The sequence below is a fragment of the Lutra lutra genome, chromosome 8 (genome assembly GCF_902655055.1).
Source record: "Lutra lutra chromosome 8, mLutLut1.2, whole genome shotgun sequence".
NCBI lineage: Eukaryota > Metazoa > Chordata > Mammalia > Carnivora > Mustelidae > Lutra > Lutra lutra.
Genome location: NC_062285.1, coordinates 20,741,194 through 20,767,329, shown reverse-complemented (window position 1 = coordinate 20,767,329; position 26,136 = coordinate 20,741,194). Strand labels below are relative to the sequence as shown.

General features: G+C 37.5%; 1 protein-coding gene across 3 annotated transcripts in view; it reads left to right on the top strand.

Annotated features, from left to right (window-relative positions):
* MALRD1 (MAM and LDL receptor class A domain containing 1) overlaps window positions 1–26,136 on the top strand; it is a 763,597-nt gene that overhangs the window by 146,358 nt on the left and 591,103 nt on the right. For all 3 annotated transcript variants that reach the window (XM_047742658.1, XM_047742656.1, XM_047742657.1), the window contains 4 exons: window positions 9,904–10,056; window positions 10,463–10,568; window positions 11,040–11,407; window positions 15,456–15,868. In XM_047742658.1, the coding sequence (XP_047598614.1) occupies window positions 9,904–10,056; window positions 10,463–10,568; window positions 11,040–11,407; window positions 15,456–15,868 (1,040 nt within the window). The remainder of the gene's footprint in view (window positions 1–9,903; window positions 10,057–10,462; window positions 10,569–11,039; window positions 11,408–15,455; window positions 15,869–26,136) is intronic.

Genomic DNA, 26,136 nt, shown 5'->3' with positions numbered 1-26,136 from the left:
GCTTAGCAGAGAGCCCGATATGGGGCTTGATCCCAGGACCCTGAGATCATGACCTGAGCCAAAGGCAGAGGTTTAACCCACTGAGCCACCCAGGTGCCCCTTCTTATCTGAATTTTTGAGGTATCCTTTTCTTTTCTTGCTGATGTCACCCACTTTTGTCTTCTTTCAGTACAGTAGCCATGGGGATGAGATTAAGTCAGAATTTGTCACTCTTCTCCTTAAAACATCCCAATTGTTTCCAGTATCTCAAAGCCAAAAAAATTAAAATGACTGCTCTGATTTCATCTGTTCCTCTCCCTCACTCACTCTTCTGGAGATACCATAGTCTCTGATATTTCTGGAATATGAGAGGCATGCTCCTGCCTCAATGCTCTTTTCCTTTATCTTCCTCTGTGTTGAGTCATCTTTACTTGCATAGTCACATGCCTTGCTTCCTCACCTGCATCTCCCAGTAGTTTCTGGTTGCCAGCTTCTCCACGACACTTCCCTTGATCACTGTCTATGAATTTTCAACCCTTCTCTGTAATGCTCTATTTCTTTCTTTCTTTTTCTTCTTTTGCCTTATTATCATCAAATGAATTATATATATTTTACTTAATTCTTTTGTTTTTTCACTTTTGTTTTTTTTTCCCCTAATGTCCCTACCCTTCTCACTCACATTATTTTAACTCCATGAGGACAGAGATTTTTTTCTGCTTTCTTTCCCCCATTTTACTTTACTATGTTCTTAGAAGACCCTGTGCCTGTGCCAAACATACAGCATGTACTCAGTACGTTTGCCAAATGAATGAAGAGTGAATGAGTATGTTAGTTATTCTGTTGTCTTCACTGCCTGTTTGCTTATAAATTTCCCACACTAGATTCTAAGCTCATTATTGGTGATTACTATAAATATAATACTTCTGTATTTTGTATATATATATACATATATATACACACACACAGTATTTAATTTACTGTGTGTTGAGAAATGTGAAAGGTCTGAAACTTTTCCCTACTTAGAAGCTAACAAGTTAGCCTGCCATAATATCATGGATGCTGGCAAAGTAGGTGAGGCTCCTGGGTCAGGACAAAAGGACGTATTATTATGGTATAACACAGAGCATAAGTGTCAAGATTGCCCTTGTTCCTCTTGCTCGCTGAGTCCCAGGATCATCACGGAGAGGTCCAGGTGGATGTACACATGAAATGGCTTTTGCCTCAAAGCTAAGAAAACCTGAGTTTATGGAACCCAAATCTTTTATAGTAGGATTCAAGCATATGTGTCTGACCTATGAGGAAGACATTTTCCTTATTATATCATACAAGGTAATAACTTGCCCTCTGTTATAGGTGTAGTCACTACCTCTGTTTATCCTTAAAAGGATGGTCTGGAACAAAGGGGTGGTTAAGGGTTCAGCTTATAAGACATGCACAAACATGAGAGACCCATGGAGAATTGTGTCCCAACACTGTCTTTGTTGGTCAGATTACAGGAGACCCTTAAAACCATTTGTAAAATAAGGTAATTAATCATTTTTATTTCAAATGCAATGATTTTGAATGCCAGGTGTTATTATTTATGCGTTGGTGCTCCTTTAAAAGATTTCATTACTTCTATTTATTTATATAGACATCTTTTTTGTTACATGGTACTTTTATACATATTTCTTGACTATATTATATTTTAAATCACTAATGAATATTAACTATTGATGAAGTCTACAGTTATTTTAACATTATTATAATTTCAAACATATAACCATTTGAACACATGAAAAAGCCTGAAAGATCATGTTCTAAAATAGTGTATATGGTATTAATGCATTTGAGGTTTATAATAACCTCTTTTTTTTTTTAAGATTTTTATTTATTTATTTGACGGACAGAGATCACAAGTAGGCGGAGAGGCAGGCAGAGAGAGAGGAGGAAGCAGGCTCCCTGTGGAGCAGAGATCTCAGGACCCTGGGATCATGACCTGAGCCAAAGGCAGAGGTTTTTTAAACCACTGAGCCACCCAGGCGCCCCTATAATAACCTCTTTTTAGTCAAATAAAGTACAGCCTCGATGAACTTAAGACAGTGTACTAGAATACTCAGCTAACTTTTGTTACCCATCATGCAACTTTCAGGACTGTCATGAAATCTAGTGAAAGAAAGAAACTTACGGAGAGGTAATGTAGTGGACTTACAGTTATTATAAACATGCCTCTGAGATATTGCGGGTTCAGTTCCAGACCACTGCAGCAAAGCAAGTATTGCAATAAAGCAAATCAGTTGTTTGGTTTTCCAGTTCTGTTTGCACAATGCAGCAGTCTGCTAAGTGTGCAATGGCATTATGTCTAAAATAACAATGTACATACCTTAATTAAAAAATGCTTTATTGCTAGAAAAATGCCATCATCTAAGCTTTCAAGGAGCCGTAATTGTTTTGCTGGTGGAAGTTCTTGCTTCTGTGTTGATGGCTGCTGACTGATCAGGATGGTGTTTGCTGAAGATTGGAGTAGCTATGACAATTTGTTAAAATAAGACAACAATGAAATTTGCCACATCAATTGGCTCTTCCTTTCACGAACAGTTCTCTGTAGCATGTGATGCTGCTTGATAGCATCTTACCCTTAGTATAACCTCTTTCAGAATCGGAGTCAGTCCTCTCAAACCCCGTTGCTGCTTGATCAACTAAGTTTGTGTAGTATCCTGTGTCCTTTGTTGTCGTTTCAGCAACCTCCACAGATCCTTTCCCAGGAGTAGGAGTAGGTTGTATCTCCAGGAAAATCACTTTGCACATCCATAACAAGCAAATCCTTACCTGTTCAAGTTTTTCTTTTTTTCACTTTTAAAACCATCATTTTTGGCATTAATACTTTTTAAAAAAAAATTTCAAGTTTTTATTTAAATTCTAGTTAACATACAGTGCAACATTGGTTTCAAGAGTAGAATTCAGTGATTTATCATTTATGTGTAACACCCAGTGCTCATCCCAAGTGCCCCCCACTTAATCCCCATCACCCATTCAGCCCATCCCCCACCTATCTCTCCTCCAACCCTCAGTTTGCTCTCTGTGGTTAAGAGTCTCTTCTGGTTTGCTTCCCTCTTTTTTCTTTCTTTTTTTTTCCCCATTAGCCTATGTTCATCTGTTTTATTTCTTAAATTCCACATATGAGTGAAATCAGACGATACTGGTCTTTCTCAGACTTCTTTCACCCAAGCTTTGCAGCAATTTCAGTCGCATCTTCAGGCTCTCCCTCTAACTCTAGTTCTCTTGCTGTTCCCACCCCACCTGCAGTCACTTCCTCCACTGAAGTTTTGAGCCCCTCGGAGTCATCCCGGGGAGTTAGAATCAACTTCTTCCAAATTCCTGTTTATGTTGATATGTTGACCTCTTCTCATGAGTCCTGAATGTTCTTACTGGCATCTAGCATGGTCAGTCCTTTCTAGCAGGCTTTCAGTTGTCTTTGCCCAGATGCACCAGAGAGGAGTCACTGTCTTTGGCAGCTATAGCTTTATAAAATGCATTTCTGAAATAATAAACCTTGAAATGTGCAATGACTCCTTGATCCGTGGGCTGAACAATGAGTGTTGTATTAGCAGGCTACAGACAACACTGATCCATCGTACCTCTCCATCAGAGCTCTTGGGTGACCAGGTGCATTGTTAACGAACAGCCATATTTTGAATCTTTTTTTTCTTTTTTCCCCCTGAGCAATAGGTTCAACAGTAGGCGTAACTTAGTCAGGAAACCGTGTCATAAATAGATGAACAGTCATCTGGGCTTTGTTGTTGCATTTATAGAGCACAGATGGGAGATTTAGCATAATTCTTAAGGGCCCTAGATTTTTTAGAATGGTAAGTGAGTTTTGGCTTCAACTTGGAGTCACCAGCTGTGTTAGCCCCTCACAAGCCCCTAACAATTGCCCTTTGAAGCTTTGAAGCCAGGCATTGAGTTCTCTCTTGCTATGGTAGTCCTAGATGGCGTCGTCTTCCACTAGAAGGCTGTTTCATCTACATTGAAAATCCATTGTTCCGTGTGGCTGCTTTCAGTATTGACCTTAGTTAGCTAGATCTGCTGGAGATCTTGCTGAGCTTCCACATCAACACGTGCTTCTTCACCTTGGACTTTGATGTTATGGAGATGACTTCTTTCCTTAAACCTCATGAACCAGCCTCTGCTAGTTTCAGACTTTTTTTCTGTAGCTTTGTCACCTCTCTCAGCCATCATGGAATTGAAGAGAGTCAGGACCTTGCTCTGGATGAGGCTTTGGCTTGGGGGAATGTTGTGGCTGATTTGATCTTCTGTCCAGACCACTCAGACTTTCTCCATATCAACATTAAAGCTTCATTTTCTTACATTTGTTTGCTTACTGGGAGCGCTTTTAATTTCTTTCAAGAACTTTTCCTCTGCATTCACAACTTGGCTAACTGTTTGCTAGGTCAAGAGACCTAGCTTTTGGCTTATCTCAGCTATTGACATGTCTTCCTCCCTAAGCTTAATCATTTCTAATTTTTGATTTAAAGTGAGAGACATGTGGCTGTTCCTTTCACTTGAACAGTTAGAGGCCACTGTAGGGTTATTAATGGGCCTACTTTCAATGTTGTTGTATCTCAGGGAATAGAGAGGCCAAAGGAAAGGGCGAGAGACTGGGGAATGGCTGGTCAGTAAAGCAGTCAGAACACACACAACATTTATTAAGTTTGCCATTAAGTTTGAGTGGGCACAGTTTGCGTTGCTTCAAAACAATTACTATGGTAACATCAAAGATAACTGATTATAGTTATAGATCACCATAGCAAATATAATAATAAAAAGTTTGAAATACTGTGAGAATTACCAGAATGTGACCAGAATTGCCAGAATGAGGTGAGCAAATGGAAAAAAATGAAGCCTGTAGACTTGTTTAATGTAGGGTTTCCATAAGCCTTCAATTTGTTAAGAAAAAAAAAAGTAATATTTGTGAAGAGTAGTAAGACAAGTTATGCCTTTATTATTATACAGTTTAAGATCTACTTCTAGAGCATGCCCTGTAGTTATACATGTTTAGATTTTATATGATCTTGCATTAAAAACTCAAAGCACAATGCTTGGCATGTAATAGTTCTAAAATTGTAAGTTATCATGATTATTACTTTAACTACAAATGCAGTATAATTTTTTAAGAGCACAGACTTTGACATCAGGTCCTGGTTGGAATTTTGTCCATAATAATGACCCCTATAAATTATATGTTACTCCTCTTTCACCCTTATCTTTCTCCTCTCTAAAATGGGTGCAGTAATATGTTCTGTATTTGAAGAGAATTAGAGACGACGTGACATATGCGATAAATGGATGTCTTTCACACAACAGTTATGTCTTTACTGGTTTAGATCTCTCTGTAAACCACAGGGCGCCCTTCAGCTGGGCTTTGGGTTTCTAATTTTTACAATTACCACTTACATGTTTAGCCATTTTCCTTTTTTTTTTTTCTCCTGAGAATCTTTTGCTCATGTGGCTGACACCAGAGGGGGTTTAGAGTTCAGCCACATGATGTGTAAGAACATATGTCCTCCTATAAAATTTTGTTTTCTTTTTTTCTCCTTTTTTTTTTTTTTAAAGATTTTATTTATTTATTTGAGAGGAAAGAGTGAGAAAGAACATGAGACGGGAGAGGTCAGAGGGAAAAGCAGTCTCCCTGTGGAGCTGGGAGCCTGATGCGGGACTCGATTCCGGGACTTGATCCTGGGACTCCAGGATCATGACCTGAGCTGAAGGCAGTTGCTTAACTAACTGAGCCACCCAGGCGCCCTGTTTTATTTTTCTTTAAAGCACTTACCTTAACTGAGTAATTATTAATTATTAAGGTTTTTTTTTTTTCATAGCAGTTTTAGAGTCACAGAAAAGTTGAGGAAAAAGTAGAGATTTTCCATCTACCTCCTCTACCCTGTCTCTCTCTCTCTCTCTCTCTCTCTCTCTCTCTCTCTCTCACACACACACACACACAGAGCTTATCCTACATCAGCGTTTGGCAATATGGGAGGGTGGGGTGGGTTGGGGGGGTTTTGTTACAACTGATGAATCTACACCGACACATAATAATCACCCAGAATCCGTAATTTATATTAGGATTCACTCTTGGTGTTGTACATTCTGTGCTTTTGGAAGAATGTGTGGTACAGTCTGTCAATATGGTATCATGCAGACTATTTTCTTGCCATAAAGATGCTCTGTACTCCACCTAGTCAGCCCTCCCCCCACCTCCACTTCTGGCGGCCACTACTCCTTTTACTGTCTTCATGGTTTTGCCTTTTCCAGAATGTCATATAGTTGAAAGCCTACAGTATGGGCCTTTACATACTGGCTTCTTTCACTTTGTAATATGCATTTAAGTTTCCTCCATGTCTCCATGGCTTGATAGCTCATTTCTTTTTAGTGCTGAATGATATTCCACTGTTCCACTGTCTGGGTGTACCACAGTTTATTTAACCATTCACCTACTGAGCAACACTTCTGTCACTTCCAAGTTTTGGCAATTAGGAATAAAGCTGCCAAAAAAAAAAGAAAAAGGAAAAAAGCTGCTGTAAATATCCATGTACAGGTTTTTGTGTGGATGTAAATTTTTGAGTTCCTTGGGTAGATACTAAGAAGCACTCTTCTGTAAATTTTCAAGTCTTTGCATGGGACCCAAATTACCAGCTCAGACACTTTCTGCCTTTCATGTTTATTGCTTACACGTGATTTTCTGTGGGGATCATCTCAAACCATCAAAGAAGTTCTGACAGTGAATTTGATATAAGACCATCTGATTCTGTATTTTTCCCCCTCACAAGGTTCCTTGGCTCCTACATAAATTTATCTTCTCCTGTCTCAGTGAAAAGCTCTCAGCTATGACCGTGATAGTGTAAGGGGATGGAACTGTGTGTCAGTCCGCCAAGAATCCCCTAGCACCCTTTCCTCAGGGGTAGCTACTGAAATTATATTTACATGACTAATAGAGGCAACAAGGGTAATTTTGCTGAATATTAATAAAAGCTGCAGTGGAGTCATTAGCTTTTAACCCATATCCATAGAAATAGATAATTTTTAAAGATTTATATCAACAGACATCGTGTTATGAACTTAATAGCTCCTAGCACAAAGCTTGGTACAAGATAAACCCTGTAATAGTGGTAACTGTGATTGTTCTTGCAAATTATGATGATAGATGATGATATGATGATAACTGAGAAAGTTGATCGTTAGGCTCCAGAAAAGTGAACAATCTTTGAACCTCAATTATCAAAATGTACCAGGATACTGTATTTTAAGTCAGGAAAAGACATACATAATTTTCAACAACTGCTCTAATGAAGTATCTACTTGGTAAACAGCTAACCAGCTTAATTTCAGGTGACCTTATTATATCTCTGATCAGCTGAGGTGAGTTTTAAAGTGTGTATAGAAATCTAAATATTTAGGAACAAAGTAGATGAGACAGGTGTATTTGAAGTTTAACAACATAACCATCTGTTAAAGATTGATTTTTTTTGATGGGCTTTATCTAGAGAACTAGCAAATTGCCATAATGGTTCCTGAAATTTTACTACCATTAGAATATTCATTTATTTCTACATCAGTATCTCCCTGGACAGCAGACAATAGAGGATAAGGCTCCCTTTCCAGGTAGCTATGTGGGATAACTATTCCAAAGCAGCAATAACTCTTTTCCTTTCCTTTGCATAAAACAACTCCTGGGTCCTCTTCTTCTTCTTTTTTTTTTTAATTTTTGGATTGTCTGAAATAGCAATAAAAAGCAAAAAAATATATATATATATAGCAAAAAAAAATGCTTTCCCAGGGATTGAAATGGCATCTACATATTTTGAAACCCCTAAAATCTGGATTATTTATATATTATATATTTATAAACAGAGATGGCCTTTGAAAATATAGTCAAATATTCTGAGCATTTATCCCTAACTTATCATAATTATCATTATTATTTTTCACCTTTGAGCAGCATTTAATTGTCTCTCCACAAATTTGTAAACTGTACTCAAGAAATCTTCATTCTAAGTATAATTTGTTGATTTTTCTGATTTCTAATAAAATATAGTTATTCCTTGCTTATTAAAGTTGATACATTTTATTATTTTATTAGTGTGCTTTCTCAAGATTTATTTTTTGAAATAAAAAAATTTAAAAAATTTTAAAGATTTATTTATTTTAGAGAGGGGGGAGGGGAAGAAGCAAAGGGAAAGAGAATCTCTAGCAGGCTCCCTGATGAGCACTGAGCTTGATGGCAGGGCTCGGTCCCACAACCCTGAGATCATGACCTGAGCCAAATCAAGAGTCAGATGCTTAGATGACTGAGCCACCCAGGTGCCCCAAAGTTGATGCAACATTTTAAAAGTATCATACATTCTCATTGATTTTTGGTCTCATTTTCAAGTTACTCTGCCAGTAACTTGATAGAAAGCAAGCATATTTTTGAAATCAGATATTTTATAGAAACTTAAAATTTAATGCTTATAATATTTATAAGTATTTAAAAAATATTGTATTTATAATATTACAGCTCACCTCACCTTCTTCCCTGTGTAGGTAAAGCATTTCCAAAATTGAACATGATTTATCATTAGGTTAAAATTCCCTAAAGCTCCCTAAGCTTAGTGCTTTCTTCCTAAGTCTTTTTATAAGGGAACACCTATGCAAATTACTACTGTATCCTTGGATATAAATAACCAATGACTAAGGATTCCAGTGCAATAATCATCTGTAGGAGCAAAGCTCATTTTGTGTTGGGATATATAGTAACACTGAATGTCCACACTGAACAAACTCAAATTGTGCATTTTGGGCTTATCTTTCTTCCAGAATCATAGCAATTAACAGTTATTGTCAATAGTTGCAGAAAGAATATTAGATTTGGGGTGAAAATCTTTGGATTTCAATCCATTTGTACAGTTTTGTAACTCTCTGACCTTGGTTATATCAGTAACTTCCCTGAGCTTTCCTTTCTTCATCTGTAAAGCGGTTATAATAATAGCACTTTTTTCATTGGGCTATTGTGAAAGTTGGATCTATATAAAGCATTTAGTACAGGGTCTGTGACATTGGTACTTACTAAACATTAGGTATAATTCAACACTATTATTATAACTTCCCAGTCCTGCCTTTTCTCTTCCTCTTTTCTTATGGCTTTGTGGAAATTAACTGTTTCTTACATATTGACCTGAAAAGTGGGTCAAATTATTCTTCCCTGCACAAATTACACAATGCTTCAGGAAATATTAAGCTTTACAAAATTGCTGATGAATGTTATATTAAATATAAACTGGATTTTTCCAATATTTTTTTTGCAAGTAGCTACTTACCATGTTGTTTTTTTTTTTTTTTTTTTAAAGATTTTATTTATTTATCTGACAGAGAGAGATCACAAGCAGCCAGAGAGGCAGGCAGAGAGAGAGGAGGAAGCAGGCTCCCTACTGAGCAGAGAGCCCGATGCGGGGCTCGATCCCAGGATCCTGAGATCATGACCTGAGCCGAAGGCAGCGGCTTAACCCACTGAGCCACCCAGGTGCCCCTACTTACCATGTTTTAATGTAAAATAATCTGTAGGAATAATTAATTCTTCCAGATGATGTCATAGCAGCAGAGAAATAACATGAGTATCGGAATAAATTAGGTAGAACTTAGCAATTCTATAACCAAAATGGCTATTAATACTCTTTCTTTGAAAAAATATTTGGTAAAAATTTAATTTCTTGAATTGATGATTCTGCCTTATCAATTTCCAGTATGAAAAGCACAACTCATTTTTTTTTTTAAGAACTGATAGGATCCTTTTTTTTCCTCCAAGATGTCTTTTAATGTACTTAGATTTAACAAAGTGACAGTTGAGTTCTACCCTTTCTAAAGTTTGTGAACACTTTGGAGAGCCACCTTAGGAGTCACATTTTGCTTTTTCAGGTTCCATATGTGACTTTGAAGCAAATAGCTGTGGTTGGTTTGAAGCAATTAGTGGTGACAATTTTGACTGGGTATGGAACTCTAGAAGTAACCTTTCCCCTGAATTTGAGCAACAGGCCCCACTTTGGGATCATACTCACAACACAGCTCAAGGTAAGAAACAAGGAGAGGCTGGCTGTTACTCCTTCCGTTCACCCTTGGTCAGGTTTGTTCAGAGAAAGAGAAGCGTTTGAAGTTCTATGTTAGTGCAACAAATAGTGTGACAGCTTAGTTATGCTTATGTTTGTTATTATGAAGTGACTCCTTTATGGGTGGTGGGGAGAGAGTATAGACATATTTTTGGCTGAATTCACTGAAATTATTAACTTTTTGCATCATTTTAACCTGGAGGTGGATACTAGTTTAGTTTCTGCAAGAGCAAATTTGACTAACAATCACTTTTATTGATTTTTAATGGTCTAGTCTTAATTTTAGTCAGGCACAGAGCTTAGGATGGGGTTAAGAGGCAGGTGTGTCAGCTCAGTCTGCTAACTTACAATTTGTATTTGTGTCCTAATAGGGCATTTTATGTTCATTCTGAAGAAAAGCAGAAGCTTGTCACAAGTTGCCAAACTCCAGAGCCCAACCTTTAGCCAGGCGGGACCTGGATGCACGCTTTCCTTCTGGTAAATTCTAAAAACTGTGGTCAGCTACCCTTACAGCCTGTGGTTGCAGGCACACTCCTGCACTTACCAGACTTCATGATTTGCCCCTGGTTTGGCTTTAAAAATAGGTGTTGTGTTAGATTTACACAGTCAGAATTTTTCTTAGGAACACATTGTCAGCATTTGTTGTGTTCTTTCTTTGAAGGAAAGGGACTCTTTCCCTCCGACAGTGGATTATAATTTAATTAACTCTGCGTCCCCTAGTCTGAACTGAACTCCTTGAGAAAGGCTCCCCGGGTCCTGCGAGCCAGAGTGTGCCCCTCAGCAGATAAGCTCTCGAGTATGAGCAGCCGCGATTACGGCAGGAAAGAAAGGCGTCCTTTGTGATAGCTAATGATTAATTGGCTGTTGATCAAGCGGAAGAACCCGTAAGTTAAATGCTTAGTCTGTGCCATAAATCATTTCCATTCCTTATGTTGCCTCTTTTTTCAGGTTTTATAACTATGGTCTGTCAGTGGGGGCCGCTGAGCTCCAGCTACACGTGGAAAATTCCAGTGACCCCACCGTACTCTGGAGAGTATTATATAACCAGGGCAACCAGTGGTCACAGGCGACTGTTCAGCTTGGACGCCTCACTCAGCCCTTCCATTTGTCGCTAGATAAAGTAAGTCTTGGCATTTATGATGGAGTCTCCGCAATTGATGACATCAGATTTGAAAATTGTACTCTTCCGCTTCCTGTGGACAGCTGCGAAGAGCCAGATTTCTTCTGGTGTCGACGCAGCAAAGCTTGCGTAGAGAAGCTTCTGTTATGTGATCTGGTAGATGATTGCGGTGATCACACTGATGAGGATGACTGTGGTAAGTACTTTATTATTTTTCTCTTTTTTCTTTTTTTTGGTCTTTCTTATTTTGATAGTGGGGATCTTGATTAGTTCAATGTTTTCTAGCCAGTTAAGGCAAAGACACAAAGGATGACTGTGGTAAGTACTTTATTATTATTATTATTTATTTATTTTTTTTTGTCCTTCTTATTTTGATAGTGGGGATCTTGATTAGTTCAGTGTTTTCTAGCCAGTTGAGGCAAAGACATGAAGCATTGTTCCAAAGTTGATGACTGTGATGAGTGATGAATTAGTTGAGCTACCAATATTTGTTATGGTGACTGAGGAACTAGTTACTAGAGATTCAATGCTGAACACAACTACTGAGTCTCAGATCTCAGGGAGCTTACAGTCTAATCGAGGAGATGGATGTTATTCGAATATTTAAAGAATAAATACAAACTGGCAGCTTTGATGGAAGATATAGAGATGACTTTTTATGATAATGGTATTGAACTTCCTAGAGGTGACAACTTAGCTGAGATCTGAAAAGTAAGAAGTCAGAGTGTCTGTGCAAAAGCCCTGATAAGTGACTGCATGGCGGATGGAGGCCAGCGAGTGTGGCTGGAGGGAGGATGTGAAGGGGATGGAGGGTGCAGCATAAGGACAGGAATGTGGGGGAGGCCAGATTTGCAGATCTTCATTGTCTGTCTTAGGGAGGTTTTTCTTCATCTGAAGGTTTTTAATAAGGAAGGTAATATAAAAAATTGGCATATTAAAGCATGTCACTGTGGATACAGTGTGACGAGTGGGTTGGAGGAGAGTGGATTCAGAAGACCCATCAGTAGGCCCTTGAGGTAGTCCATGAGGAGGGGTCGGCATCCCAGCCAGATTGATGGAGATGGAGGGATTGCTATTTGGGGAAATATTTGGAAGGAACATTTGATGATGTTTTGGCTACAGGGAGCAGAGATAGATAAGCTGATAGATAGGCTGTCAAAGATAAGTCTTGAGTTTCTGGTTTAAATTACCTGAAAGCTTATGGTATCTGATGATAACATGTGTTCTACAGTTTTATGAACCTAGATCCAGATAGTGCCCACTGCACTTACTCCTGAAAATGAATCAGAAGCTCATAGCTGGTTTTTTGTTTTTTTTTTGTTTTGTTTTGTTTTGTTTTTTTTCCAATTACAAAAATCATTCAGAAAAAGAGTTTGCATCTTCCCTTGTCCGGAAATAACAACAATTCTTAAAATTCAAGCTATATGCTTATTACATTGAGAGGCTAATTATAAATCAGAGGGAAGCCATAAAATGCTTGGTACATCATAGGAAACACTGCATTAAGAAATTTCCATATAAATTATTGTAGAGAGTTCTGCATATATGTGGTCTTTGATACAGTCAGGTGGATTGAAGTCAGAATTACCATGCGTCTCACTACTCAACTAATACTTGAGTGGATAGAAATAAAGTTGATAGTTTAGACAATGGCTAACACAAGAAATGTTACTTGTCCTCCAGGTAATTTATTTGTTCAGATTTAGAAAGCTTTTTCATCTTTTTTTTAAAAATTTATTTATTTATTTATTTATTTGTCAGAGAGAGAGAGAGGGAGAGAGAGCGAGCACAGGCAGACAGAATGGCAGGCAGAGGCAGAGGGAGAAGCAGGCTCCCCGCCGAGCAAGGAGCCCGATGTGGGACTCGATCCCAGGACGCCGGGATCATGACCTGAGCCGAAGGCAGCTGCCCAACCAACTGAGCCACCCAGGCGTCCCACTTTTTCATCTTTTTGAAGCTCTCTGAATCCCCCTCCTCAAAAAAAAAAAATTTGGTATGTCACTAAAAATAAGCAAATTATCCTTCAAACCACTCAGTGCCAATTTAGAGTGGAATTACGGCAGTACAAATATAATATCAGAATCTTCTTGTGACTAAATATTAATGAAAGAGAGTAGGAGTGGCATTAGATGGTGAGTTTCTCTCACAGCTGTCCATATAGACATATTATTGGTTTGAATAGAACCATTAGACATCCAGAAATCGCTGTCATGCTTCCTAAAGTTGCCCATGTTTAGAGACAGGGTCTTTTATTTATAGATGGAGCTGCGCACATTCCCTTTTGAAATACAGATTGCACATACAGTCCATAGGAAGACAGGCGATATCAAAATCTGTTGGCTTGAGTGCCAGTTTTATGTCAAAAATCTTAGCAGTTTGACATTCTCCTTCTGCTCCACAACCAAAGACTGACACCTGGGGAGTACCCTGCAGGTCCCCAGTTCACGTCACAGCTGGGCTTGATGAGTCACAAGTGAGGAAATATCAAATGAAAGCTCATCTTTCATTTGACATTTACTCACTGGGTTCCCTTCATTAGGTCTAAGCTCCTGTTCTGTGGTTTGCAGAGACAGATGATCTGTTCTTGCCTGGCTGCATTTATCCACATATGCCTGTATTTACTGTTTCAGAATATTTATTCCCCTTTGGCACAAAGTGCATTTACTAAGATGAATAGTTAAAGGACAGCTGACATTTATTTTTAAAAAAATACCAACTTATGTAAATGAAGCTAAAAGGTAGAACTCTTCGTTAATTCTAAATCCTGTTCTTTCTGCCCAAATAACACTAAATGTACATTCTCTGGCATTTATTCTACACAAATCCTGGGTGTCAACAAAAATGCTCACATCCCCCAAAATGAATACATTCCTATATTATGCTAGAAATTATGGTAGCTTGTCTAGTTGACAAGGGACAAGTCAATTCTTCATAAGTGCTTTCAATTCTTCTAGAGACTGAGGGGAGTTTAAAGTTTCACAGCTCCAGCTCAAAGGAGCTGCAGTGCAGTGGGAAGAAAAGATTGCCTCCCAGGGGACACAGCACAACAGGAAGCATAAATAGGGAAGGAGAGAGGCGTGAGGTGTTTAAGTATGTGGGGAAGATGTTATATGCGAAATGAAAGGATAGTTAGGGACGAACAGGAAGTTAATTTCATTTGGGAAAGGTGAAGATTGAAAGAAGAGTTTAGATTTAAGTTTAGATTAAGTGAGTGTATGTTATAAGAATTTGAATAGAGGAGGAAAACGATAAATTGCCATGGAAGGTGAAAAGATGGTCATTCTGGCACTGGGGCCAAGGGACATTTGGAACTGGGCCAAGATGGAACCAGAGGGAGGAGTTTTTCAGCATGAGGTCTGGAAAACATTGACATCAGAATCATGTTGGGTGCTTGTTAAAAATATGGATTCCTGGGCTTTACCCCATATCTGACAAGCTAGTACTTCTATGGGGCTTCACCATGGAGTGGCAATTCTACCATCCTTCAGGTGATTCTGGAAGACTGAGCCCTATTAAAATATGACTGTTCTCAGTTGTGCATGTTCGACTCACCAAGGGAGATGATGAAGTATCCTGATACTTGGTGCACAATTTGCACCAGTTACATCAACATCTCTGGGGGGCCCAGTGGCTCAGTCTGTTGAGCGTCCAACTCTTGATTTCGGCTCAGGTCATGATCTCAGGGTTGTGAGATCGAGCCCTCCGTTGGATTTCATGCTCAGCGGGGAGTCTGCTTGACAGTCTCTTTCCCTCTGCAGCCCCCTCCTTCTCACACACTCTCTCTCTCAAATAAATCTTTTTTAAAAAATTAACATCTCTGGAGATGAATTCTGGGCCTTGGTGTTTTTTGTTTTGTTTTGATATTTAATGTTCGCTGGTGATTGGGACATTCAGCTGAGGTTGAAATCAGCTGAGCCAGGAGTTGGGCACCTTGAGTTGGCTGTGGTGTCATGATCATTTGCATGGAGTTACAGTGCTAGAAATGATGAAGGGATAGGCATGAAAGGCATTTGGAAGTTGATGGCTAAAGTAATGCTGCCTTCAGTCTATAAAATATTATTATGTGATATAAATCTAGGATTTATTCACCTTTTAGAAACTTTAATGTTGCATTTAAAAAACAATTAAAATGGTTAACCATGTCAGGAGCAAAATATCAAAGAGTTTTCTTAATTGTAGTTATTTTTATCCTAAATTATTCATTCATTCATTCATTCATTTGCTATTATTTAATGCAATTTCAGTACCTGAACTCCAGTGTAACTTTGAAAATGGAATTTGTAACTGGGAACAAGATACAGAAGATGACTTTGATTGGACCAGGAAGCGCGGTCCAACTTCGACACTTAATACAGGGCCCATGAAGGATAACACTTTGGGCACAGCTAAAGGACACTATCTCTACATAGAATCTTCGGAGCCACAGGTTTTCCAAAACAGAGCTGCTTTACTCAGCCCTGTCCTCAACGCCACCAGTACAGAGGGCTGCACCTTCCGCTTCTATTACCACATGTTTGGAAAGCACATTTACAGGCTGGCCATCTACCAGCGAGTCTGGAGTAACACAAGAGGACAGCTGCTGTGGCAGATATTTGGGAATCAAGGCAACAGATGGATAAGGAAACACCTCAGTGTTTCCAGCAGGCAGCCTTTTCAGGTATGGATAATGGATTTCATTATGTGTATTTAAAATGCATCAGAATGTCTAAGGAATATGAAAGATTCCTATAACCTTGAATTAAAAGCAAGTGGAATTTGATCAGAGTTACTTCGAAATACATTTGTCATTCAATTAAGGGTGTACCAAAGTTTGTTAAGTTGTTTTCCTCCTGACTACCCCCAATAATGTGTGATTAAAATTTCTAAAGGTGGACACATGGTATTGGCAACAGCTGCAGGTCCCTCTGACTTGAGGTCATTTTTCTACTGAAATAAAAAATCTGGAGGGAAAAAGAGTTCTGCACAATTTCTGGTATTCTGCCAAATGTTCAGATTCTAAGATCTGTTATTTTGAATATTTCATTTGACTTCTTCACATTTTGTAGGTAAGTAACAAAAATTCGAGAAGAGTGCATGCTTTGTTGGAGAATCACACAGCTACTCTGGGGCCAAGCCAGAGGTCAGTCTAGCTAGGTCTCCTTACTCCTGGTGGAGTAGACTTTACTTCTTTACTCTGAGTCTCGGACCTTCTCCTAAAAGGAAAACTTAGAATGGCGAGTTTAAATGCTTATGTGACTTTTGTAGTTTGGTGAAGGAATTTTCCATCTATTATCTCTTTGATTCCCTCTGCAATTCCCTGAAGTGGGTAAGTCAGGCTCCTTTTTTGTCAGTTTTACAGATAGGAATAAAAAAAAAAAAAAGCCAGGGAGGTGGTTATTTATATCTGGTCAAAGAGATGGTGAGCCGCAGAATGGGGACTTGGACTGGAAGCTGCGGTTTCCGATTAATTCTCATTCATTCCCTTTCTTATATATCATATAGCTTGTCACATGTAGGAGTATTGAATATGTGTTCTTTTCACCTTTGCACAAATAGATCTACATATAATATATGGAGAGAGACTTCTTACCTCTCTTGGCTAAACATTTTTTTGTTTTTTGCTTTTTTATATATGCTGAATTTCTCTGTTACCCTAATTTTAAAGTACTGCCTCTTTCTAATTGTCTTCACAGCTTTGTAGCCAAGAACTTAGCTCCAGGCCCCCCGTTAAGAGCCATCATAGATATACATCATATATGACTCACTAGAAAACACACTGAAATTAGTTATTTGTCTAAATAGGCATAAGATGAAATCATGAGAACTAATCTGCTGCATGCACAGAGTTCAGCTGTAACGGTAAGATGGGTGTAATCATAAGAAATGAAATTGAAGGAAGGTTCTTTGACTTTTATTTAATAATAGCTCATCCACTTAAAATTAATTCTTAATATTTAATCAGGTGAATTGTAATTTGGGTCAAACTAGTATTCAGTGGATAAACTCTCCTTGTGATATTTACTCAAGAATTGGTTGCCAGGAGAAAAATAATCTTGGCAAGGGAGCTGCTTCACATTCAGAATAACATGGAACTAACCAAGGAATCCTTTAGTTATGAATCTGAAATATAGAAATTGGGGTTTGAAACCCATTTTGGGTTATACATGGAGTTCTCTGTTTGATTTCATCTAATGGTTCTTCTAGGGTTTTGATTTTTTTCCATGACATTTAGGCATGAAAAGGTGGAATCAGATAGTGCGTGCCGTGTGGATTAATTATTTAAGAGTGTAAAAATTGGGTCCAGTTGAAGCAACCAGATACTTTTCTTCATTGAATGAGTATACGTAGTTGTTGCAAGAGTGGCAATAACCAAGATTTTATTCAACTGTGATATTGTTGGTGAAACTACCTAGTATCAATCCAGCAGGTAACGTGCTCATTAAATGTTTATTTCAAAGAAAAATTCAAGGATTTTTTCAGGGATTATGTATGTATAGTTGACACACAAATGTTACATTAGTTTTGGGTGTACAACATAGCGATTCAAAAAGACTATACATTATGCTATGTTCAACAGAAGTGTAGCTACCTCCTGTCCTGATACACTGTTTTTACACCATCATTAGCTATGTTTCTCATGCTGTGCATCCATTACTATGACTTACATGTTCAATAACCAGAATTCCGTAACTGCCACTCACCTTTAACCATTTTGTCTAATACGCCTCCTTCTTCCCCTCTAGCAACCACCAGTTAGTGGTCTGTATTTATAGGTCTCATTTTGCTTTTTGTTTATTCATTTTCTAAAAAACTTCCAGATAGTGGAATTATATAGTTTTTTTCCAATGTATTTCACTTAGCACAGTATCCTCTAGGTTAATCCTTGTTGTCTCAAATAGCACGTCTCATCCTTTTTCTGGCAATATAATATTCCAGTGTGTGTGTGTGTGTGTGTGTGTGTGTGTGTGTGTGTGTGTGTGTACCACTTCTTTCTTACCCATTTGTCTTTTGGTGGACACTTAGTTTGCTTTCATATCTTGACTATTATAAATAATTCTGTAGTAAACATATGGGTGCATATATCTTTTCAAATTAGTGTCTTTGTGGTTTTTTGGGTAGATACTCAATACTGGAATTACTGGGTCATATGATATTTCTACTTTTAATTTTTTGAGCATCCTCCATTCTGTTTTCCACAGTGGCTGCACCAATCTGCATTCCCACCAACAGTGTAAGAGGGTTCCTTTTTCTCCACATCCTTTCTAACATTCTTTATCTCTTGTGTTTTTGGTTTTAGCCATTTTGACAGGTGGTTCTAATTTGCAGCTACCTGATGATTAGTGACATCGAGCATCTTCTCATGTGTCTGTTGGCCATTGTATGTCTTTGGAGAAATGTCTGTATATGTCATTTGCCCATTTTATAATTGTTTTTTTGGTTTTTTTTTGGTGTTGATTTATGTAAGTTCCTTATATATTTTGGATATTAACCCCCAATTGTATATATCGTTTGTAAATATCTTCTCCCATTCAGTAGGTTGTCTTTTTGTTTTGTTGGTTGCCTTTGCTGTGCAAAAGCTTTTTATCTTGATGTAGCCCCAATAGTTTACTTTTGATTTTGTTTCTTTGCCTCAGGAGACATGTCAAGAAAAATAGTGCTATGTCTGAGGTCTGGGAAATTACCGCCTGTTCTCTCTTCTAGGATTTTTATGGTTTCAGGTCTCACGTTTAGGTCTTTAATCCATTTTGACTTGGTGTGTGTTGTTAAAAAGTGGTCTGGTTTCACTTTTTCATGTAGTTGTACAGTATTCCCAGTACCATTTATTGGAGTGACTGTCTTTTCTCCATTGCGTATTCTCGCCTCTTTATTCATAGATTAATTGATAATATAATCATACATTTATTTCTGAACTTTTTTATTCTGTTGATCTGTGCATCTATTTTTTGTACCAGTATCCCAAACTGTTTGGATTACAGCTTTGTGTAGTATATCTTGACTTCTGGAACTGTGATACCTCTAGCTTTGCTCTTATTTCTCAAGATTGCTCTGGCTATTCAGAGTCTTTTGTGGTTCCATACATATTCCAGCATTATTTGTTCTAGTTCTGTGAAAAATGCTCTTGCATTTTGATAGGGATTGCATTAAATCTGTAGATCGCTTTGAGTAATGTAGACATTTTAATGATATAATTTCTCCAATCCACAAGGATGGAATGTCTTTCCATTTTTTAAATATCATCCTCAATTCTTTTTAATTGGTGTTTTATAGTTTTCATAGTACGGACCTTTCACTTCTTAGGTATTTATTCCTTTATGATGCAATTTTACATAGTGTTGTTTCCTAAATTTCTCTTTCTGCTACTTCATCTGTAGTGTATAGAAATGCGCTACCAACTTCTGGGTATTAATTTTGTTTTCTGCAACTTTACTGAATTCATTTATTGTTTCTTAGTAGGATTTTCATATCATCTGCAAGTAGGGAAGTTTTTACTTCTTACTTACCGATATGGATTCCTATAATTTCTTCTTGTCTGATTACTGTAGCTAAGATTCCCAGTACCATGTTGAATAAAACTGAGAGGGGACAGACGTGCCTGGATGGCACTCAGTTGGTTAAGTGTCTGACTTAATTTTGTCTCAGGTCATGATCTCAGGGTAGTGGGATCAAGCCCTGTGTCAGGCTCCATGCTCAGCTGGGAGTCTGTTTGGGATTCTCTATCCCTTTCCGGCTGCCTCTCTTTCCGCACCACATGCTCATTCTTTCTCTCTAAAAATAAATGTTTAAAAAACAAAACAAAACCAAAAATCTGAGAGGGGACATTCTTGTCTTGGGAAAGCTCTCAGTTTTTCCCCATTGAGGATGATGTTAGCTGTGGGTTTTTCATGTATGTCCTTTATTATGTTGAGGTATGTGCCCTCTGAAACCATTTTGTTGAGGGTTTCTATCACGAATGGATGTTATAATTTGTGAAGTGCTTTTTCTGCATCTATTAAAATGATCATATGATTTTTTTATCCATTCTCTTTTTGATGTGATGATTCATGCTGATTGATGTGCAAATATTGAACCATGCTCACATTCCAGGAATAAATTCCACTTAATTGTGGCAAATGATTTGTTTAATGTACTGTTGGATTTGGTTTGCTAATATAGTTTAGGAATTTTTTCATGTGTGTTCACAGAAATGCCATCCTGTAATTCTCTTTTGTTGTTGTAGCTTTGTCTGGTTTGGTTTCATAGAATGAATTTGGAAGCATTCCTTCCTCTTTTATTTTTTGAAACAGTTTGAGAAGTATAGGTATTAATGCTTATTTAATTCTTTGGTAGAATTCTGCTGTGAAGCTATATGGTCCTAGACTTTTGTTTGTTTGGAGTTTTTTAATTATTGATTCAATTTCATTGCTGTTACTTGGTCTGTTCAAATTTACTCTTTCTTCCTCAGTTACTTTTGGGAGATTTTATATCCATGTTTTCTGTGTTGTCTATTTTGCTGGCATATAATTTTTTATAACTTATAATTCTTTGTATTTCTATGATGTCACTTGTTTCTTCTCTTTCACATTTTGAGTCCCCTCCCCCCCCCTTTTTATTGTTTGGTGAGTCTGGCTAAATGTTGGTGAGTTTTGTTGATCTTTTCAAAGAACCAACTCCTGAATTCATTGAGCTGTTTAATTTTTATTGTTTTTATGTCATTTATTTCTGCTCTGATCTTTACTGTTTACTTCTACTGGTTTTGAATTTTTTTCTTCTTTTTCTAGCTCCTTTAGGTTGTTTAGGTTTAGGTTGTTTATTTGAGTTTAGGTTGTTTATTTGAGATTTTTCTTGCTTCTTGAGGTAGGCCTGTATTGCCATAAACTTCCACGTTAGAACTGCCTTTGCTGCATCCGAAAGATTTTTGGACAATTGCATTTTCACTTTAATTTGTCTCCATGTATTTTTTTTCTTTGATTTCTTGGTGGATCCTTTAAATTGTTTAATTGCATGTTAGTTAACATACATGTATTAGTGTATTCACCAGATTTTTTTCTTGCTCTTGATTTCTATTTTCATAGCATTGTGGTCAGAAAAAATGCATGGTATGACTTCAGTCTTTTTAAATTTGTTTATACTTATTTTGTGGCCTAACGTTTGATCTGTCTGGAGAATGTTCCATGTGCGCTTCAAAAGAATGTATATTGCACTGTTTATATGTTCTGAATATATCTGTTAGATCCGTCTCGTCCACATGTCATTTAAAGCCAGTGTTTCCTTGTTCATTTTCTGTTTGGATTATCTGTCTGTTGACATAATTTGGTTGTCAAAGTCCCTGACTATTACTGTATTAGTATTGATTACTTCCTTTATGTTTGTTTTTATACTTTATTTAGGTGCTCCTATGTTGGGTGGATAAATATTTACAATTGTTACATCTTCTTGTAGGATTGTCCCCTTTATTATGATATAGTGTCCTTCTTTGTCTCCTGTTACAGTCTTTGCTTTAAAGTCTGCTTTTTCTGGTATAAGTATTGCTTTCCAAGTTTTCTTTTCAATTCCGTTGCATGATAAATACTCTTCCATTTCTTCACTTTCAGTCAGCATGTTTCGTTAGGTGTGAAAGGAGTCTCTTGGAGGCAGAATATAGATTGGCTTTGCTTTTTTTTTTTTTTTTTTTAAATCTATTGCATCACCCTATGTCTTTAGTTTGAAACATTTAGTCCATTTATATTGAAGTAATCATTTATAGGTGTGTATTTATTTGCATTTTTTTGGGTTGTTTTATGGTTGTTTTGTGTTCTCTGTTCCTTTCTTCTCTTGCTCTTTCTCTCAGGGTTTGCTAGCTTTCTTTAGTAATGTACTTGGATTTCTTTCTCTTTATTGTTTGTGTATCTATTGCCACTCTTTGATTTGTGGTTATCATTATATTTACATATAACATCTTATTCATACAGAGTTTGTATGAAGTTGATAGTCACTTAAGTTTGGCCCATTCTAAAAGCAATATATCTTTATTCCTTCCTTCACTGCATTTTAGGTGTATGCTGTCATACTTTACATCCTTTTATTCTTTTTTTAAAAAAATTTTTATTATTTATTAAGAGACAGAGAAGATGGAGGGGCAGAGGTAGAGAAAGAGTGAGCATCTCAAGCAGGCTCCATGCTGAGTGCAGAGCCTGATGTGGTGCTTGATCTCACAATCCTGAGACCACGACTGGAGATGAAATCAAGGTGGACTTTTTTTTTTAAGATTTTTTATTTATTTATTTGACAGACAGAGATCACAAGTAGGCAGAGAAGCAGGCAGAGAGAGAGAGAGAGAGAGGAGGAAGCAGGCTCCTGGCTGAGCAGAGAGCCCGATGTGGGGCTCAATCCCAGGACCCTGGGATCATGACCTGAGCCGAAGGCAGAGGCTTTAACCCACTGAGCCACCCATGCGCCCCAAAGGGTGGACGTTTAACTGAATGAGCCACCCAGGTGCCCCTTTACATCCTTTTTTTGTAACTCCCATGAATGGTTTGTTTTATAGATTTGCTTAATTTTACTGCTTTTGTGCTTCCTAGTTTTCTTACTCCTGGTTATGTTCTTTCCTTTCTAGTCAAGGAGTCCCCTTTAACCTTTCTTCTAATGCTGGCTTATGGTGATAAATTCCTTTCATTTTTGGTTGTCTGGAAACTCTTTCTCTCTCCTATTTGGCACTATAGCCTTCCTGTATAGAATATTCTTGGTTGCAGGTTTTTTTCTTTCAGCACTTTGAATATATCATGCCATTCTATTCTGTCTTGCAAAATTTCTGCTGAAAAATCAGCCTTATGGGGTTTCCTTTCTATGTGATTTTTTCCCCTCTTGCTGCTTTTGAAATTCTTCATCACTATTTTTTTTTTCATTTTTATTACTGTCTTTCATCTATTTTGAGTTTATCTTTGTGTATGGTATCAGAGAATGGTCCAGTTTCATTCTTCGTCATGTGGCCGTCCAATTTTCCCAGCACCATTTATTGAAGAATCTGTCTTTTTTCCAGTGGATATTCTTTCCTGCTTTGTCGAAGATTAGTTGACGGTAGAGTTGAAGGTCCATTTCTGGGGTCTTTATTCTGTTCCATTGATCTATGTGTCTGTTTTTGTGCCAGTACCATGCTGTCTTGATGACAACAGCTTAGTAATACAGCTTGAAGTCAGGCATCATGATGCCCCCAGCTTTAGTTTTCTTTTTCAACATTCCTCTGGCAATTTGGGGTCTTTTCTGGTTCCATACAAATTTTAGGATTGTTTGTTGCAGCTCTGTGAACAATGTCCATGGTAGTTTGATAAGGATTGCATTGAAAGTATAGATTGCTCTGGGCAGCACAGACATTTTAACAATGCTTATTCTTCCAACCCATGAGCATGGAATGTTTTTCCATCTCTGTGTCTTCCTTAATTTCTTTCATAAGTGTTCTGTAGTTTCTAGAGTATAGATCTTTTACCTCTTTGGTTAGGTTTATTCCTAGATATCTTATGGTTTTGATGCTATTGTAACTGGAATTAATTCCTTAATTTCTCTTTCTTCAGTTACGTTGTTAGTATATAGAAATGCAACTGATTTCTGTGCATTGATTTTGTATCCTGCCATGTTGCTGAATTGCTGGATGAGTTCTAGTATTTGGGGGTGGAGTCTTTTGGGGTTTCCACATAAAGTATCATGTCTTCTGTGAAGAGAGAGAGTTTGACTTCTTTGCCAATGCCTTTTATTTCTTTTAGTTGTCTGATTGCTGACGCTAGGACTTTTAGTACTATGTTGAACAATAATGGTGATGGTGGGCATCCCTGTTGTGTTCCTGACCTTAAGGGAAAAGCTCTCAGTTTTTCCCCATTGGACTTTTCGTAGATGGTTTTTATGTTGAGGTATGTTCCCTCTATCCCTATACTTTGAAGAGTTTTAATCAGGAAAGGATTCTGTATTTTGTCAAATGCTTTTTCTGCATCAATTGAGAAGATCATATGGTTCTTGTTTCTTTTATTAATGGACTCTATCACATTGATTGGTTTCCAAATATTGATCTACCCTTGCATACCAGGAATAAATTCCACCTGGTCATGGTGAATAATCTCTTTAATGTACTGTTGGAGTCTGTTGGCTAGGATCTTATTGAGTATTTTGGCATCCATGTGCCTTAGGGATATTGGTTTGTAATTCTCCTTTTTGGTGGGGTGTTTGTCTGGTTTTGGGATCAGGGTAATGCTGGCCTCATAGAATGAGTTTGGAAGTTTTCCTTCTATTTCTATTTTCTGAAACAGCTTCAGTAGAATAGATATTATTTCTTCTTTAAATGTTTGGTAGAATTCCCCTGGGAAGCAACCTGGTCCTGGACTCTTGCTTTTTGGGAGGTTTTTGATTACTGCTTCAATTTCCTTACTGGCTATTGGTCTGTTCAGATTGTCTGTTTCTTCCTATTTTATTCTTGGTAGTTTATAAATTTCCAGGAATGCATCCATTTCTTCTAGATTGCTGAATTTGTTGGCATATAGTTGATGGTAATAATTTCTAATAGTTGTTTCTATTTCCTTGGTATTAATCGTGATGTCTCCCCTTTTAGTCATGATTTTATTTGGGCTCTTTCACTTTTCTTTTGGATAAGTCTGGCCAGAGTTTTATCGATCTTATTAATTCTTTCAAGAACCAGCTGCTAGCTTTGTTGATCTATTCTACTTTTTTTTTCTGGTTTCTATTTCATTGATTTTTGTTGTGACCTTTATTACCTTTCTTCTCCTACTTGGTTTAGGCTTTATTTGCTGTTCTTTCTCTAGGTCCTTTAGGTGTAAGTTAGCTGGTACATTTGAGATTTTTTTCTAATTTTTGGAGAGAGGCTTGGGTGGCTATGTATTTCCCTCTTAGGACCACCTTTCCAGTATCTTATAGGTTTTGGGCCAATGTGTTTTCATTCTCATTAGTTTCCATGAATTGTTTAAGTTCTTCTTTCATTTCCTGGTTGACCCAATCATTCTTTAGTAGGATGCTCTTTAACTTCCAAATGTTTGAGTTCCTTCCAAATTTCTTCTTGTGGTTGGGTTCTAGTTTCAAAGCATTGTGGTCTGAAAATGTGCAGGGAATCATCTCAGTCTTTTGGTGTCATTTGAGACCTGATTTGTGACCCAGTATGTGGTCTCCTCTGGAAAAAGTTCCATGTGCACTGGAGAAGAATGAGTATTCTGTTGTTTTAGGATGGAATGTTCTATATATATCTACATAGTCCATCTGGTTCAATGTGTCATCAGCACTCTTGTTTCTTTATTGATCTTCTGCTTAGATGATCTGTCTATTGCTGTGAGTAGAATGTTGAGGTCTCCCACTATTAATATATTATCAGTATTTTTATTTTGGTTATCAATTGGTTTATATATTTGGTTGCTCCCATGTTTGTGGCATATTTACAATTGTTAGATATTCTTGTTGGATAGACCCTTTAAGTATGATAATCTCTGACATTTTAATGATTATGTGTGCTGGTATGGACCCCCTTGAGATCATCTCATTTGTAATTCTGCTTTTTTGACTTGGATGTCTGTTTCCTTCCCTATGTTAGGAAGGTTTTAGTTATTTCTTCAAATCAGTTTTCTACACTTTTTTCTTTCTCTTCCTCTTCTGGGACAGCTGTAATGTGTATATTTGCTTAATGTTGTCTAAGAGATCTTTTTTTTTTTTTCCTTAACTTTTTTTTTTTTAATTTTATTTTTAATAAACATATATATATATATATTTTAAAGATTTTATTTATTTATTTGACAGAGAGAGATCACAAGTAGATGGAGAGGCAGGCAGAGAGAGAGAGAGAAGGAAGCAGGCTCCCTGCCGAGCAGAGAGCCTGATGTGGGCCTCGATCCCAGGACCCTGAGATCATGACCTGAGCCGAAGGCAGCGGCCTAACCCACTGAGCCACCCAGGCGCCCTAAACATATATTTTTTATCCCCAGGGGTACAGGTCTGCGAATCGCC